Genomic DNA, 17,840 nt, shown 5'->3' on the forward strand with positions numbered 1-17,840 from the left:
TCTTTGTCTAGGTAGGTTCTTTACCTGGGAATGTAAATTTATCTTTTGAAAAAATATTTTGATAACTATTTTTCAATATAATTTGTTTCTTTGTCAAATGTATTTTATGCATTTAAAAACTTTATTCTAGAACTCACTATTTGACAAAAATTCTGGGAAATTTGGAAAATAGTACGGCAGAAACTAGGTACTGACCAACACCTAACACTCTATACCAAGACTGAGGTCAAAACAGGTTCATGATATAGATATTAAGAGTGATACTATAAGCAAATTAAGAAGACAAGGGATAGTTTACCTCTCAGATCTGTGAAGAAGAAAAGAATTTATGGCCAAAGAAGAACTAGAGAAAATTATGAAATACAAAATGGATATTTTGATTATATTAAATTTAAAAGGTTTTGTACAAACAAAACCAAAGTAACCTAGATTAGAAGGGAAGCAGAAAACTGGGAAAACTTTTTTTACATCCAAGGGTTCTGATAAAAATCTCTTTCTAAAATATATAGAGAATTGACTCAAATTTCTAAGAATATAAGCCATTCTCCAAATGATAAATGGTCAAAGGATATGAACAGATAATTTTCAGATGAAGAAATGAAAGCCATTTCTAGTCATAGGCAAAAAAAAAAAAAATGCTCTGTCACTATTGATTAGAGAAACACAAATTAAGACAACTCTGAGGTACCACTATACACCTCTCAGATTTGCTAAGATGACAGGAAAAAATAATGATAAATGTTGGAGGGAATGTAGGAAAACAGAGACCCTGAAACATTATTGGTAGAGTTGTGAACTGATCCAACCATTCTGAAACGCAATTTGGAACTATGTCCAAAGAGTATCAAACTGTGCATATCCTCTGATGCAATAGTGTCACTACGGGATACAGTAGTATTCCAAAGAGATCATAAAAAGGGAAAAGGACCCACACATGCAAAAATGTTGTAGCAGCAAGGAACTGGAAATGGAGTGGGACACCCATCAGTTGGAGAATGGCTGAATAAATTATGATATATGAATGTTATGGAATATTATTTTTCTGTAAGAAACGACCAGAATTTCAGAGAGGTCTGGAGAGACCTACATGAACTGATGCTAAGTGAAGTGAGCAGAACCAGGATATCATTGAACATAACCACAATAAGACTCTGTGATGATCAACTCTGATGAACTTGGCTCTTTTCAACAGAGTTGATTCAGATCAATTCCAAATCCCAAGGTATTCACAACCTCAGTGTCTCCAAAGCACATTCTTCCCCCTAAAAGGGAGACTTACTCCTTCCTGATGAGATGGCTGTCCAGGGTGACTAGTCCAAAGTGCATCTCAAACAGGTTCTTCAGAACATACAACTTCCGGCGCAGGTCGTCCTCACTCTCTGTGCCGTCACCATTGATGGCGATAAACAGGCATTCACCAAACTGTAAGCACAGTCAAGTGACTCTGAAAGACCCTCCCTCATCTCCTCTCAACCCTCTTCCCCTACCCCCCATTAGAATGTAAAGCTCCTGAGGGCAGGGATTATCATGTTTTTTGTCTTTGTGTCCTCTGCACCTGGCACGTACCTGGCACATAGTAAATGCTTAATAAATGTTTGTTATAGCACAGTACCTATTATAGAGAAGGCAATTAGTGCTGAGCATACATAGTAGGCAACTGATAGCTGTTTGGTTCATTAACTGGTAGCCCAGTGTCTAGTACAGTGCCAAACACAGAGGAGCTGATTAATAAATGGCTGATTGATTCCTGAAGGGCTAACACCCGTGTGCCTTTTGCTTGCCCTGTCTGAGCCACCACCCTGTCCTTACTCAGCATCCTGAAAAGACACTCTGATGTACCTTTTTGAGTGTCAGTCCCCTCCCTGTAGTCTGCCTCTAAGGTAATCTCGGGGCTCACAGCTAGGACATCTCCATATCAATTCCTCAGGGGGCAGAGGCCTTGGGGCAGCATGCTTACCAGGTGAAGGACATACAGATGATTGCTCTTCTCAGCCAAGAAGCAGGTGTAGGTGTCTGAGAGCTTCTCTAGCATCGTCATGCAGGAGACGATCATGGGGGCAAAAAGCGTACTGAGGCGGTCCTCCAGAGCAGTGAGCTGGAGGAGAGACAAGGAGACCCCTCAGAAATGCACAAGAGCTCCTCAGCATGCCGTCTGCTTGAAGCGCTTTCTCTGGAGTAAGTCTCTCTCTGATCTACCCTAGAAAGCCAAGGATCATTCCCAGGTGCCCGGGGAAGGGCAGTGGATTAGGGTTTAGTTCTTCCCTGTGTCATCCACAGACCTTTGTGATTATGGGCAAAACCTTTCATCTCTCATGGCTTCACTTTCCCCCTCCTGTACAAGGAGATGGGTTCTGAGGCCCTGCTCTAGATCAATGGCACTAAGACTGCCCAACTCATTTATTTATTTATTTGTTTGTTTGTTTGTTTTGGAAGATTAAACAAGGTAGAGGGCCAGGGTGGAGGGTTAATTGATTAATGAGCACAATAACAGCCCACAAAACAGAGAGTTTTGCATACATGTTCTCATTTGATCTTTATAACAATCATTCTCTCTATTACAGAGGAGGAAACAGAGAGAGAGCTGAAATGACCTGCTTAGGTGAAATCATCTAAGGCCAGACTGGTGTCCAGATCTTTGTGGTCCCACTCCCAGCACTTTATTGACAAAACCACAGTTCCTCATCAGGATGGACAAAAATTGGACCAAAAAATCAATTGGATTTTTTTAGTTTTTCTAAGATTCTAGATATTGAGATATGGTCACAAAATATGTTTTGCATCTCCTAATTCTACAGGGAGAAGGTCACAAGAAAGCCCAGTCAGGGATTTTACAGGGGTTTCCAGGAGCTCTTCTTTAGATTATATGGAATGAATAAGGAGGCCACTCTATACAAAATCAGGCAAACCAGGAGTCCCCTTAGGGCAGGGGGGAGAGTAGGAAAGAAGGCTAGCCCAGAAGTGAGGAGAACCAGGTTCACTGCATAGCTCTGCCATCAACCAGTAGTGCAGCAGAAAAATCCTTACTACTGCAGCCAGAAGATCTGAGTTCTAATTTATTCTTTGACACTCAGTACTTGTGGGATGTGTGATATATTTTTTTTTTTCCCTGGGCCTGTTTCCTCTCAAGGATCATTAAGGAGCTATCTAGGTCTCAATCAATGGGTCTGTAATACATTAAAAAAGCAGTGGGTTTGAGTTCATACAATTAACAGGTCAACATGGAACAGAATGAAGCCTCATCTTGGAAAGAGAAATGTGCAGCTGCTGCAGAGATAATTTACGGGCATTAAAAATGCAAATGGAGCAGGCACTATTTATTGCCAACTTATTGTCTTGACAGGTTCTTTGTATTCAGTAGCAGACTTTGCTTAAATGCTACAGAAGAAGTGGTGATGGGTGTAAGAATGCAATAATAATATACCTAATAACAATAATTGAAGGACACCACAGGAACGGAAGAAAGAGCTCTGGTCTAAAAGCTACAAAGACTTCCATTCAAGTTCTACCATTTGGAATGAATGTCTGTATGACTGGGCAAAACATTGAACTAATAAGCTAGGTAACGCTAAGATTCTGAGTTGCAGAGGAGGTGCTAAGCTGCATTAGTAGACAGAGAGTTTCCTCACCTGGGAGTTCCCTGTGCATAAAGATTCAATACTTATCCTATTTCTCGCAATAACATCAAACCTTTGGAATACCAACTAGAAAATAAATGTGTGTGTGCACATATACGCATACAAAAAAGAAATCCCAAATGTCTTAGTGCAGTTTTAAGTTATTAAAGCTTAATGCCTTCTTTCCTTAGACTCTTCTAAATAGAAAAATCATTTGGGAACTAAAAATGCAAGAAAGTCTATTTTATTCTTAGCCTGTATGTAAATAAGAGGAAGAAATAAGCTAATATTTTAGGCTTTATATTATCTTTGCTGAAAGCAACAACTGACAGTTACATATTTCTTAGTGCTTTAAAAAGCACTGGATAAATATATATTTATTTTTATTTGATACTACATTAATACTGTGAAGTACACAACCCAATAGTATAGACTATGAAATTGAGACAGAGTGGTAAATTAATCTGTTCAACATTATACAATATGGGGACAAGCAGAACTAGAACCCAGGTCTATTATGCTCTTTATATTTTGCTACTTTGTAGAAAGAAACAAACAAACCAAAAACAATCAACTAATAAACAAGTATTGATTAATTGCCTGTGATGAAGTAAGGGCATAAATAGAAAGACAAGACAGGCCCTACTCTCAGAATGCTTGTAGTCTACTAGGATGTGTAACAATAACAATACAACAAACCTCTGCATTTTACTATTAAAACTAAAATAGGTAAAATGTTTGATTTTTTAAATAATTATGTTAGCTAATGAAAAATTCACAATAAAATAATTTGCAGTTAAGATAAAGTATTTGATGAAGATGCTTGTATCAAATTTTACAGGGAAATGCCATTAATAACCATAATTAATTTTTGAAGAGGAGATTATTTGCTTCTCAGTGACCTCCATGAAAAAATCTTTCTTTTCTGAGCTGTGAAGTTAAGAACTTAAATAAAAAATACATTATTAAATAAAAATCATCATGGCTTGATTAGTGATTCAAGTTGTTTTAATTCCAATAGAATTCTGGTTCTTTCTAAAGACACAGATATGGGATATACAGGAAAAGAGAATAGTGCATGTTTCTATATTATGATCAGGATTAAAAATAATCATTAGCATATAAAAATTACCTTATTTTACCTCAACAACCCTGGGAGATTGATGCCATTATTAATGCTATTTTACAGATAAGAAAACTGAGGCAAAGAGAAGTCAAGTGACTTGACCAAGGTTGTACAGATAGTATCTGAGGTAGGATTTGAATTCAGATCTTTATGACCCCAGGTCATGAGTTCTAGATAGAGCATCCTAAGCATTTTTTAAGTATCTACCTCCTGCCAGGCTTTATAAATGCTATTTCATTTCATCCTCACAACAATTCTGACAAAGAAGAACTATCATTACCTCTATTTCATAGATGAGAAAACTGAGGCATTTTGTGTTTAAGTGACTTGTCCAGGGTCACCCAGCTGGGAAGCATCCGAAGTTCAGATCTGACCCTTGGTCTTCCTGAACTCAATGCACCGAGCCTCTGGCTGTGAGGGAGGTGGTATGCTTGTTGTCATTCTCATTTTAGAGAGGAGGAAACTGAAGGAAAATTTTAATATGTCCATTTTAGAGATGAGAAACTTCACCTCAAGACAGGAATAGAGGCAACTAGATGGTGCAGTGGGTAGAGCCCCAGACTTGGAGTCAGGAGGACCTGAGTTCAAATGTGGCCCCAGACACTTAACACTTCTTGGCTGTATGACCCTGAGCAAGTCATTTAATCTCAAATGCTTCACCAAAAAATAAAAAATAAAAAAAAAAAAAAGACAGGAGTCTAAGTCCCTTGTCCAAAGTGTGTCTGTCTCTGTCTCTCTCTCACACACACACACACACAGTAAGTAGAAGAGTCTATTTCTAAGCTACTTCTAAGCCGACAAAAACAAAGCCCATTGTGCTTGCTGTTGACCTGCCACACTCTCTGCGGAAGAAGAGTGGATACCACAGGAAATGACTCTGCCCACGCTGGGCCCGCCGGATGATGGAAGGCCTCTCATCTTGTTGCGGCCAGCGCTTGGTCCACCCCTAGCTCTTACCTCTGCTGCCCTGTTCTCTGACAGACCAAACTTCTGCCAGAGATTCTCTTCGAACTCCTGGTCGGTCCAGTAGAACAGGACCTCGGCCGCCTCGGTGGCCACCAGCACGCACTTCATCTGCCAGGGAGAGACAAAGGGCAGGCTTTCAGGACAACCTGGCTCCCGGACAGCTCCTGCCTGGAAGACAGCTGCCAAGAGAGGGGCTCGAGTCACCTTGTGAAGAAGACATCCCACCAAAACCCGGGGTGAATGAAGTCACAAACATGGAGAAAGAAAGGTGAGAGTCCAGCAGGCAGCCCTCTAGAGAATCAAAGATTTGAAAATTGAAAGGGACTGTGAGAAATCACCCACTCCATCCTTCTGCCTCCGGACAATTCCAAATTTAAATAAAAAACACAGAGCAAGCAAGTGAGATTCTGAAAATTCCCTGAAATAAACCATGTCAATATCATCAGCTTGGACTGCCTCTTACTTATCTTTGTAACTCATCTCTTCCCAGCCCAACTGATCATTAGCATCCAGAAAGAGCCTTCAGAAAACAACAGAAAGGTCAAGAAGACAAAAAACCTAAATTAAAAAACCCCACAAGAAAATAAAAATCAATTGCTCCAATCAGCCTATTTTTCCTAGAATTGCCATTATCTTCCAAATCATCTTCTAAAAGCACAAGTCTCACCAAGTCAAGTTCAAAATTTCAGTCGCTCCTTATTATCTTCTTTAAAATAACAAAACAAAACAAAACTGGATGAAATGAAATCTCTGTTCCTGCTGATAAATTTTCTTTATCAAAAGCAATCAACATATGAGGGACTTAAGAGTGTTGCCTTTCTGACAACAAAGAGCCATCCAATGCCTTGCCCAGGATCACAGGTGGGATTTAAATTCAGATTTCCCTCACTCTAAAATCAGCTCTCTATCCACTTCTCTGTGCTGCCCCCCATAATTAGAATACACCCTCTTTATCTTCCATCTTCCACTTGGACTCTCCTGATCCTCTTCCTTCCCTCCCAAATGACCTAGGTCTGGGTAACCCTGTACCTTTCTGGGGTTTCTTCTCTCGATGTTTAGTCCATGTTCTTGTGTTTCATTCTCTGTCCCTGCATCCTCAGCCTAGCACACACAATGCATGGCACAAAATCATCTCATTAGCCTGGTGGAGCTCTCTAGAATCTGTCTCAATGCAGTGTAACAATGGGGATTCCTGACAAAGTAAGGTTTAGAAGGGAGGGCTTCTTGGGCCCCTTCCCACCATGTCATTCTGGGGCACAATTCTTGTCTTCTTCTATATGCTTAAACTTCTTCCACATATACAGGATCACAGATAGGACCTTGGAGGCCATCATGTCCAATCCCCCACATTGTACAGGAAAGGACACCGAGGCACAGAAAGGTGGTGTGATTTGTCCAATATCAAACTGCTAATAAGTATATAAGGCAGGATTTAAACTCTTGTTTTCATCACAGCATTACCTCTGCTAGGCCATCCTTTAGTCCCTATTCTAATGTACACAGCAGGCTATCTCCTACCTCCATGTTTTTGTGCAGTCCCTCCTGCTAACAAAAAAAAATCCTCCCTTTTCATCTTTGCTTCTTCCTTCAAGGCTCAGCTTAAATATGCCTCCTTCATAAACTTTTCCTTGAACTTCCCAGATGAAAGTGACCTCAAATTTTATTAAAGCACTTGGTCTGGAATATTCCCTGAACCCTATCTTATTATATCATTAATTATTATTATTACATGCTCCGCCATGTAAAATAATAACAGCGATAATTTGTAAAGCACTTTAAGGTTTGTAAAACATGTTACAAATATTCTCTCATTTAATCCCCACACATCTGGAAGATGCTGTTAATATCCCCATTTTACAGATGAGGCAACTGAAGAGGACAGTGATTGACTGACTTGCCCAGGATCATTCAAGTAGTATCTGAGGCTAGTTTTGTACCCAGGTCTTCCCCTGAATCCATGTCTAACATCATATCTACTGTGCCACAAATGAGTCATGTGGTGCTTTTGGAAATGGGTTTCTTGAGTTGCTGTGGCCAAAACCCTCCCCCAACACATCACCTGGAGGCCAATCTTCAGATGATGAGAGCTCTAAATACCTAGGGAGCTGGACCAAGAGACAGAGACAAAGACTGGCCATGACCAGAAGGCAGGAGAAAGAGGTTTTCTCCTAGGTAACAGACTGATTACTTCCCCATGCCCCCAGCACAGTTAGACTAGACTTCCAGTAAGAGTCCATTCCTCCAGGGCAGGATTTCAAACAGGATATCAGTTTTACCTTGAAGGGGATGGAAGTTGTCCTCTAAGAAGGAGAAAGTTCTATAACCTGATTATACAGGCTGGACAGTCATCTCACTCTGGTGGTGAAGGCCTGTGGTTATAAACATATTAACAATCAACTAATAAGCATTTTATTAAGTACCTAATCATTCCCTTTGAGTCAGTGTGGATACAGAGACAAGATTCTGTCCTCTGGGACTGTGAAGTGACCATAACACAAAGGAAAACCAGTATTTCATTCTCATTTTCTCTATTTTAGGCTTAAACAGAACAGAGCAGGGACTGGAGAGGCTGCCTAGTCAAGTGGGTCCTGTCAAAGAAAAACTTTTGGATTGCTTAATCAATGCTTCTGGATACACACATACAACTGAGTCCAGGCTGCTTGGATTAAAGTGTGTATGCATGTGTGTGTGTGTGAAACATGTTACAAATATTCTCTCATTTAATCTCCACAACTCTGGAAGATGCTGTTAATATCCCCATTTTACAAATGAAGCAACTGAAGAGGACAGTGATTGGCTGACTTGCCCAGGGTCATTCAAGTAGTATCTGAGGCTAGTTTTGTACCCAGGTCTTCCCCTGAATCCATGTCTAACATCGTATCTACTGTGCCTATTTTCAAATTTTCAAAATTTCATGAGTGGCCCCAGAATGGAGGGCTTCCTTTCAGCTTCCTAGCCCCTCAAGATCCCCTTAATTTCCTCTTACTCTGGGGACTGATTGCTTGCATTGGCATGGGACCTAACAATGCTCATCACAACTTCTCCGCATCTCTGGGAGTCCCATCCTCTGCTGTTTGATGTCTCCTATCTTTTGAAGATGCTAAAGCTTTCTACCTTCTTCAGGCTCTTAAAACCTGTGTGAGACTGGGGAAGACATTTAGCTTCTCTGTTTTCTCATTTTGAAAATGGGCTGACAAGAGCACTTCCTGCACAAGATTGTTCTAAGACTCACATGCACCAATGGATGTAAAGTGCTTCGCAAAGCTTAAAAAGCTGTATAGAGGGCATTTCAAAAGTCGGGATAGCTTAAAAATTTGAAGGCATCTGCTATAATTAACTATTACAAAAAAAATTTAACTGATTGATGGATGGACCAGGGAGTCCATTTTTATTCTCTGGATTAAGAGGCTTCGGTTTTCTCTCCAATTATCCATTCTTCCTCACCAGCTCTTCTTCCTTCTCAACATCAAAGCGGAAAGAGATGTTACTAACATCCAGTTTAAACCCTGCTGTTTGTAAGAACAGCAATGAGAGCCCTGGGAATCTGGGGGCCCGGCAGGCTCCTGCTTGCTGTTCCTCGGATACCGACTTTTAATATGAATCCTTTCCTGCAATCAGTTAGCGCCTACTCCGAGCCAGGCGCTGAGCTGGGGGCAGGGACCAAAGACCCGACAGGTCCCCGCCTTCAGGGCGCATTCGTGTCATTGGGGAAGTAATATGCAAGCGCAGGCAGGAGCAGTGCAGAGGAGAGAGCAGAAAGGGCAGCGCTGCCGGAGGAAGGGGACGCTCTGGGAGGTGCAGGGCTCACAGGGCGGAGGAAGCTGACCTCCGGGGGGGGGAGGGCCCTCGGAGCCCCCGCCTCGGGCCCCCTCTGTCTATCTCCCGTTCGGACTCGCCAGCACCGTTACCCAGCGCTCTGCCTGTGGATGTGCCGCCTGACTTGTCCGTCTGTCTCTGAGTCTGCGTCCGCGTGCCCCCCCGCCCGAGCGCCCCAGAAGCCCCTCGCGTAGCCCCGAGCCCTGCGGGAAAAGCGAGGGGGAGAGGGGAGGGACGCACGTACCCGGACGTAGGCGCGACAGCGGCTCCCGCGGCCCGGCCCGGCCGCATCCGGCAGCGCGCGCGTGACGCCGCGGCGGGCCACGTGACCCGCCCCGCCCCGCCCCGGCCGGGGCGCCTGCTGCGCGCGCCGGAAGAGACCGCGTGGCTGGCGAGCGGGCGCGGGGCGGGAAGTGTGAAGCTGGAGAAGCCGCCGGGCCGCGGGCGCGGGCGCCGCGGGGAGAAAGCTGAGGGGAAGTGGCCGCCCTCAGGCCCTCCTCGAAGCGAGCTTTCAGTCCCGGTAGAGGCCCCGGCCCGTAGTGGGCACTTTCAGAATAAGGCCGTGGGGGAGACGGAGGCGGCGGCCCCCGGGGAGAGGCCGCGGGTGGGGGCCTCCGTCGCCAGCCCCGCGCCAGGGAGACTCTGGGCCCGGGGGGCTGGCCGTCCTGGCTTCCGGTTGGAGCTGGGGAGGGGGCTGGGCCGGAGGGGCCTCAAGCGTTGTCCCCTGGAAGTGGGACGTTTCCCCCGGAAGTGGGACGTTTCCCCCGGAAGTGGGACGTTTCCCCCAGCAGGATTTCCAGGAAAGGTCCCCGAGCTGATAGGTAGCGTTCCTTTACCCTCGGGAGGGGGGGGAGGGTCACCCGCGGTGCTAACAGGGGTGAGAGCGCGTCCCGCTGCAGTGGAAGAGACGAGGGACACCGCCGCTGGTCAGACAGCCACGTTAAGCGGGGGCAGGAAAGGCCGGGTGGGGAAGGGGGATCTCTGCCGCGACTTGGATCAGGGAAGTGGGGCCTGGCCCCGGAGGCGCGCGGGCGGCGCTCAGCCCCGGTTTCTGCCTCGGGCCTGCGCTTAACCCGGGCAAAAGAACTGGCTCTGAAGCTGAGGGCACGTCCTGACGGCGCTACTCATTCTAGGGGCGAACTTGGATTTTCTGGGCCGTCCAAAGAAAGCCTCGGATTGTATCTTTGCCCCCATCTATTTCCACGCTCGCCTCCCTGCCTAAGGAAGGGCAAGAACCCTATCCTGGAGCGCCGCCACCCCCGACCCGTTCCTTCCTGGCAGGGCGTCTCCGGCCGGCAGCAGGTAGAGGCCTAGTTACTCCCGCAGTGAGCGCGCTACCCCCGGACAAGCGGCAAGGTCCCGTTCTGCCGCCGTGCTGCGCAAGCCGCTTTCCCTGCGCCCTCCCCCGGGCTGGCTCCGTGGGAAAGGCCCGCCGCGAGCAGAGCTGTGCGGTAGCCCGAGCTGCTTGTGCCCGCTCCTCTCCTTCCCTTTATCCCCGGCACTGCCAGAATGGGATTCATTCGGATGCCTGCGATGGAAGTCAGAAACGCGCTCTGCCACCCACACTTTCCTCCCTTTTCTCATCAAAATGGGAATTTTCTCATTCATATCATTAGTCTACACCAAGAAGCGGATTATTAATAATAGTATAGGGAGAGGATTCTCGTCAGAAACCTTTGGGAAATCTGGTGCTTCTTCTCATAGTTGTGTTTAAAAAATAATTGAAGGGAATGCTGAATTTCGCTTAGAGATTAAGGAAAATAAAGATGTAATTTTTTTTCCCATTCAAATTCATAGACTCTCCTGAAATCTAACCAAAGACTGGGGAACTCTCTGCCTTAGTGTGGTTTTTTTTTTCTTCTTCTGTGTTATTCCTAATAACAACAACTATGGATAATATTTATAAAACACTTTAAGGCTTGCAAAGCACATTGCAAGTGTCATCTCATTTTATTCTCACAATCACCCTGGGAGGTTGGATGCTATTACTGTGCCTATGTTACAGATGAAGTAGCTGAAGCAGAGAGAGGTGAAGTGACTTTTTCAGCACCATGAAACTGGTGTTGGTAGATGATGACCAGTTCTGATGGACCTGGCCATCCTCAGCAACGAGAGCAACCAAATCATTTCCAGTGGAGCAGTAATGAACTGAACCAGCTACACCCAGAGAAAGAACTCTGGGAGATGACTAAAAACCATTACATTGAACTCCCAATCCCTATATTTATGCCCACCTGCATTTTTGATTTCCTTCACAAGCTAATTGTACAATATTTCACAGTCTGATTCTTTTTGTACAGCAAAATAACAGTTTGGTCATGTATACTTATTGTGTATCTAAGTTATATTTTAATATATTTAACATCTACTGGTCATCCTGCCATCTGGGGGAGGGGGTGGGGGGTAAGAGGTGAAAAGTTGGAACAAGAGGTTTGGCAATTGTTAATGCTGTAAAGTTACCCATGCATATAACCTGTAAATAAAAGGCTATTAAAAAAAAAAAAAAAAAACTGGTGTTGGAAGCCAAATTTGAACTCAGACTCCAGATTTAGTGCTGCGATACTTTAATACCTTGCTACTTCACTTTGGGAGAATTGAGTGCTTTTCTAACTCAAAGAAATTAATCCTTAATAATGGAACTTTATTTTACTTGGCAACAAAGTGAAGAATTTCAGGTCGAGTAAGAGAGATATTTGGTGTTAGAAGAAGCCTTTCCCATGCCCTTCAATTTATATCCTGAAGGCACTCACTTAGACTGTACAGTTATGCACAAACTGGGACATGCTTCTCTTATATCCTCAACACTGACTTTGCAGATAGTAGTGATTAGGATCATTGGGCAGGAAACCTAAATTTCTGGACCCAAGGAATCAAAAGACTATGTGAAAGTTGTATTGATTCCATTATGAAATGATCCAATAGTTCCAATAGTTCTTGTTTTCCAGAATTTTTTGGGTGCATTACATCTGTGTCTCTTCAGCCTGGCATCCATGCTGGGTTTTTCTAGCACATCATTTGTAAGGCAGGTGCTTGGTTAGAAGTTTGGTTTGTCAGTGCAGTCCCACATCCCCCACCTCATGTGTCTCTGTGGCTCATAGTAAACATGTGACCCTGGCAGTGGCTCCTGCACAACAGGTAGCTCTTTCCACCCACTCGGAGCCAAGCAGGAATGGCACCTGATGCAGCTGTTCCTACAAACTCCCTCCAGCTGCTTGGTCACGTAGGCACCAGATGTGCTCTCATGTGCTCTCCAGATGTTCCAATCACAGAGGACATCCCAGCTGTTTCCGTCACACTCTCCAAGTTCCATTCTTCATACTCATGGTTCTTGGATGGTTGAAATGCTCAGCTTTAACCAGAGAGGATCTTAGAAAATCTGGCATGCAGATATTATGTTTGCATAATGCATTTCTTTTTGTTAGTTATGTTTTCCTCTTAGCAGAATCTATTTTTTATATTAGAGGCCCTCTAAATAGAAGCATTAGATTGGAGAGCTTAGTTTTTCTCATTCCCTAATTCTCAAGAGTTTTTGTCCTGAATTTGACCATGCTTCTAAAAAGACTTCCAAAGCTATACCTTTCAGACCTTCTCTTTCTGGCCTCTTTGATCTTGAGTATTATTGCTGTGATGTATAATTCTTTCACCTCTATGACTTTTCCCATGATCATGCATTTTGTGACACTTGAGAGCATTAGGAGACTTAGAAGTAGAATGGTCCAGGAGCAATGTAGAGAGAAGCATGTGAGTTTTTCTTTGTGGCTGAGGGAGAAAAAAAAAAAAAGATAGGCAATGAGTGTGAAACTCATAACTAACAAGTTTTCCTTCAAGGGTTAATTGCAACTGGAAATTCTGGCCTTCTCACCTCTTTCTATTTTATCCTGTTACAACAATCCCTGATTCAAGTTTTCTGGACTGGTCTAAAGATTTACATTGTTTCTATGGAAAATACATTCCAGATGAAAAATTTCCCATCTTAATTGAAAATTGTGGAATGCCTGTATTCCTGCCCCTGTTAATTAAAGGTAATAAGACTTGTTCTCCAGAATGCCACTAACCCAGAGGGCCTTTGAGTGTTTAGCTTTTTCCAGGAGCTAGAATTCTTAATCTAGTAAGGATAGATTACATATAGTCAATTATTCATCGTACTATAGTCTGACTTTGTTGGATCAGCTTGGCTCCTTCATATGCCTTCAGTCCTTGGTCTTAAGTTTCACTTTGATTCTTTGACCTTATGGGAAGACTCAGTTCAACTCCCAGGGCTCTGATTGCACTGGCATATCTCAGAAGGCCATCTGGTAGAACTGATTTCTGTGATCATGTCATTCCTGTTGTAGAAGGACAGATATGGAGAGCACACGCCATAGAAGGTTTAAATTTTGTAGATGCGGAAAGTGTCAATCAGGTTATCAACAAGCTTTCATTAAGGGTCTAATAGATGCCTGATACTATATTAGGTGCTGGGAAGATAGTTTAAAAAAAAAAAAAAAGTGGCATCATCTCTGCTCCCTGGGAGCTTATCAGGGGAGACAGCATGTGCAGATATGTCTATATAAGATAAATACAAAATAAAAAAGACAAGGGAATTGGGAGATTCTTGTTAGGAGAATCAGGAAAGTCTTTGTATAGAATGGCATGCTAGGGGTTTCTATGAAGTGGCTGTGAGGAGGGATTGCAATTCCAGGCACTGAAAAAGGCCAGGGCAAGGGCACAGATACATGGGCCAGTTTGGCAGAATTATAGCGTGTGGAAAGGGAAAGGGCTAAAAAGATGCAACAGGGCCCTGCTGTGCTGGGCTGAGTAGTTCAAGAATGGAATGGTCAGACTGTTTAAGAAAAATCACTTTGGCAGATGCGGAGAGTGAGGAGAATCCCGAGGTGGGGAAGCTAACTAGGTCATTGCAAGAACCTAGGCATAAGACAGTGGGAACCAGAACAGTGGTTGTGGCCATGTGAATAGAGAGGCCATAGTGACAGAAAGGGCAAATTTATCCACTAATGGGCTGTGTGCGCTGAGTGACAGTGATGAGGTAACCGCAAATGTGGAAGCTCGGGACAGTGGCTCTGGCTTCAGATGAGGTTTGGGGGTGAAGAGAATGAGTTACATTTTGGACTTGTTGAGTTTTAGACATCTCTAAGACATGCAGTTTGGAGTGCCTAATAGTCAGCTAGTGATATGGAATTGGAGTTCAGGAAAAGTACCTACTGGAGAGAACTGATTGTTAAATTTTCATTGAACCTTGAAAATTGGCAAACACTACAAATCAGGGCTTACTTGTTTGTTTGTTTGTTTTCTTTTCTTTTTTTTTTTTTTGGATTGTCTAGCCTTAAGACAGAAAAGAAGAAAGGTTAACAATGAGATTAAATCTGAAAAAAAAATTTGTGTATACTCTCCTGCCATGTCTTTTATCCCCAAGAGCTAGTTGTTAAACATTTGCCAGTACACCTTGGATAGTCTATAGATCTGGGACTCATCAGCAGAGAAATTTTAGATAAAGCTTCTAAGGAAGCTGTTGAGAACATAGAAGATGGAGAAAAGACAAATTGGCCTAGGACAGAACCTTGGCAATGTATCCATAGCCAGGTGGGATGAGATGGGTGATGAGTAAGTAAAGGAGACTACAGGTGGCCCATGGGAGAAAGCAACATTGCCAAATCTAGAGAAGATGAATTTATAGAAGGAGAGAATGGACCACAGTAAGGTCAAGAAGGATGAGGACAGAGAAAGCCTTATCAGACGTGGGACATAAGTGGTTCTTGATAGCTTTGAAGAGAAATTTCATTTGAATGATGAAATTGTGAGCCAGATTGCAAAGGGTTAAGGGAACAAGCATTCCTTTTCTAATTTGTGCTTGAAGGTTCTGGTCCTCCCTCCACTGTGACTAGTGGTCCTATTTGTTTTAGTTAATAGCATCATTGTTATAACCATAACAGTAATAAGAATTGGAAACATTAAAATATAGGGGGGAAATGGTCACATTCAAGCCAAAAGCAATTAAATTTTTTTAAATTTTAGCTTTTTATTTATAAGACATATGCATGGGTAATTTTTCAGCATTGACCCTTGCAAAACCTTCTGTTCCAACTTTTTCCCTTATTCCCCCAACTCTCTCCCCTAGTTGGCAGGTAGACCAATACATGCTAAATATGTTAAAGTATATGTTAAATATAATATATGTATACATATTTAAACAGTTATCTAAGTAATTAAATTTTTAAAAGAAAGAAATATAAAATGTCAATTAATATATTTTTAAAATTTTTGAAGTTTAGAATAATAGAATATTAGTACATAGAAAGGACCTTGGAGAGTGCCTTGTACAAAGCTCAGGTTTTTGATGAGAAAACTGAAACCCATGTGGGTAAAAAACATAAAGCTTTATCCAATAAATACAATTAAAACAAACTAAATTTGAATTTTATATAATGACCAACTAAGAATTAGAGTCAGAGGGAAGAAATGGGAAAGACAGGAAAAAGAGGAGAAAGAAAAGCAAAGATAGAGAAAAACAAAGATAGAAAGTTGGAAGAAAAGGTAAAGAGAAAGAGACAAGCTGGAGGAGAGAGGGGGAAATAGAGAATATTAGTAGCTTGATCCAGAATACCTTTACTGGGTCTATTTCTAAAGATGATTAGGGAATAAGAAAAAGAAACTAAAATATTTAAAATAGCTTTCTTTGTTGTGGCACAAAACTGGAAATTGTGGGAATGTGCAGCAATTGGGAAATGGCTAGACAAGTTGTGGTGGTATATCATTGTATCATTGTGATGGAATACTATTGTTATAAGATTTGATGAGCTCTATGTTTTTAGAAATACTATGGATAGATTTGTACAAAATAATGAAGAGCAAACTGAGTACAACCAACAGAATGTTGTATACATGCAATAGCAGCAATATTTTTAAAAGAACAACTTTGAGTGACTAAGTCATTCTGATTCTTATAAATACCCAAAAAAGTATATATGAAGGAAGATGCAATCTACATCCAAAAAAAGAACTGATACATAGAAGTCTGTGTGGAATGATTTTATACATATAGATACACACACAAGTGTGTGTAAGTATATTTTATCTATTTGTGTCTAATGGTACCCATCTGTAGGGCAAGGGGAAAAGGGGAAAGGAAGAATAAATTTAAAAGAAAAAAAATTTACATGATACCTTTATTATATATTTGAAATGAATAGAAATAGATTTGCAGTTTGCATCAATAATTTTTTTCTACTGTGCTATGCAAATGCTTGTTTTATTTAATAAGTTAAAAACAAATGTAAAAAAATATTAAAAAGAGACTATGAGTGGCCTTTGATGTGAATATATAGGAGGCAAACTGCTGCCATGTTTTGCTGCTGACTTTGGGTTGTGGGGATTGAAGTTATTAGTCATATCTGTGTTTTAAAATTCTACTTACTTCAACTAAAGCAGATAGTCTTTTTGAATTGGGAAATGTAAATGCCTTAGTGGAGCCATAGGAAAGTGAGTGGGATGTATGCTGGTTTTGGAGACAGAGCACCATGGTATTAGGTCTGTGTATCACTTACTAGCTGTGTGACTTTGGGCAAATCATTTTGCTTCTCTGAACCTCTGTATCATCATCTGTAAAATGACAGGGCTGGATTAGATTATCTTCTAGCTACTTAAATTTTTTTCTTGTTTCATGGGTTACAATGGCAAAAGAAAAAAAAAACAAAACAAAACATCTGCAGGTGACTCCCCTATTAAAAATGTTTTTCCATAAGTAGCGAGGTTGGTCCTTAGAAAATAGAGTAAGTTTGTCATCAGGACTGTTTTCAAAATCTTTACAATATTGCTTTTAGAGCTTATGTTCCTCTAGCATAGCTTTGGAGAATCCAGGTCACCTCCATGCCTTGAGGAAGCACTGATGCTCATGGAACAAATTATATAAATTAAGAGAACGGAGTCTGAATTCTCCTTCTTTATTAAGACCTGTGTGTATTTTTATTTCCTAGTGCGATTTGATGGTTAGGGTCTGACCGGGTGGGTGCAGACTTCATTAAATTTACTGGGAGACTGCAACAGATGGGCTATTTGGATCAGCCTCCAAGTAGCACCAGATCCAGGCTCTTCTCTGGAGATCTCAGCCTTATGGTAACTCTGATATCCCCTCTGTCCATTAGAGGGCACTGAAAGCCAAAGTGGTCTTCAATGGCCATCAGAGTTGCTTCTGTTTTCTGGTACAAAGGTAGCATTTACCCTTGTGTTTGGTACATTGCTCCTGATTTCGCATTTACCATATGAAGATATTAACCATACAGTTACTGCAATTTTCTTGGCTGTGCCCCCATCCCTTCGGATAA

At 42.2% G+C, this 17,840-nt stretch overlaps 1 protein-coding gene across 4 annotated transcripts in view; it reads right to left on the minus strand.

Moving 5' to 3' along the window:
• The window catches only part of HPS1 (HPS1 biogenesis of lysosomal organelles complex 3 subunit 1), a 28,824-nt gene extending 18,995 nt beyond the window's left edge, over nucleotides 1–9,829 (minus strand). For 2 of the 4 annotated variants that reach the window (XR_004232512.1, XM_031956223.1), the window contains exons 1-5: nucleotides 9,767–9,829; nucleotides 7,983–8,075; nucleotides 5,698–5,814; nucleotides 1,958–2,095; nucleotides 1,280–1,422 (exon numbers count right to left, since the gene is read on the minus strand). Coding sequence is in view for 3 of the 4 variants with exons in the window: in XM_031956223.1 (XP_031812083.1) it covers nucleotides 1,280–1,422; nucleotides 1,958–2,095; nucleotides 5,698–5,814 (398 nt within the window). In the remaining variant the exon portion in view is untranslated. Of the gene's footprint in view, nucleotides 1–1,279; nucleotides 1,423–1,957; nucleotides 2,096–5,697; nucleotides 5,815–6,735; nucleotides 6,808–7,982; nucleotides 8,076–9,766 lie in introns of all 4 variants that reach the window. The other 2 variants (XM_031956224.1, XM_031956225.1) reach the window with 2 other exon arrangements.
• Nucleotides 9,830–17,840: the final 8,011 nt, after the last annotated feature.

Source organism: Sarcophilus harrisii, chromosome 2 (genome assembly GCF_902635505.1).
Source record: "Sarcophilus harrisii chromosome 2, mSarHar1.11, whole genome shotgun sequence".
In the NCBI taxonomy this organism is placed as follows: Eukaryota; Metazoa; Chordata; class Mammalia; order Dasyuromorphia; family Dasyuridae; genus Sarcophilus; species Sarcophilus harrisii.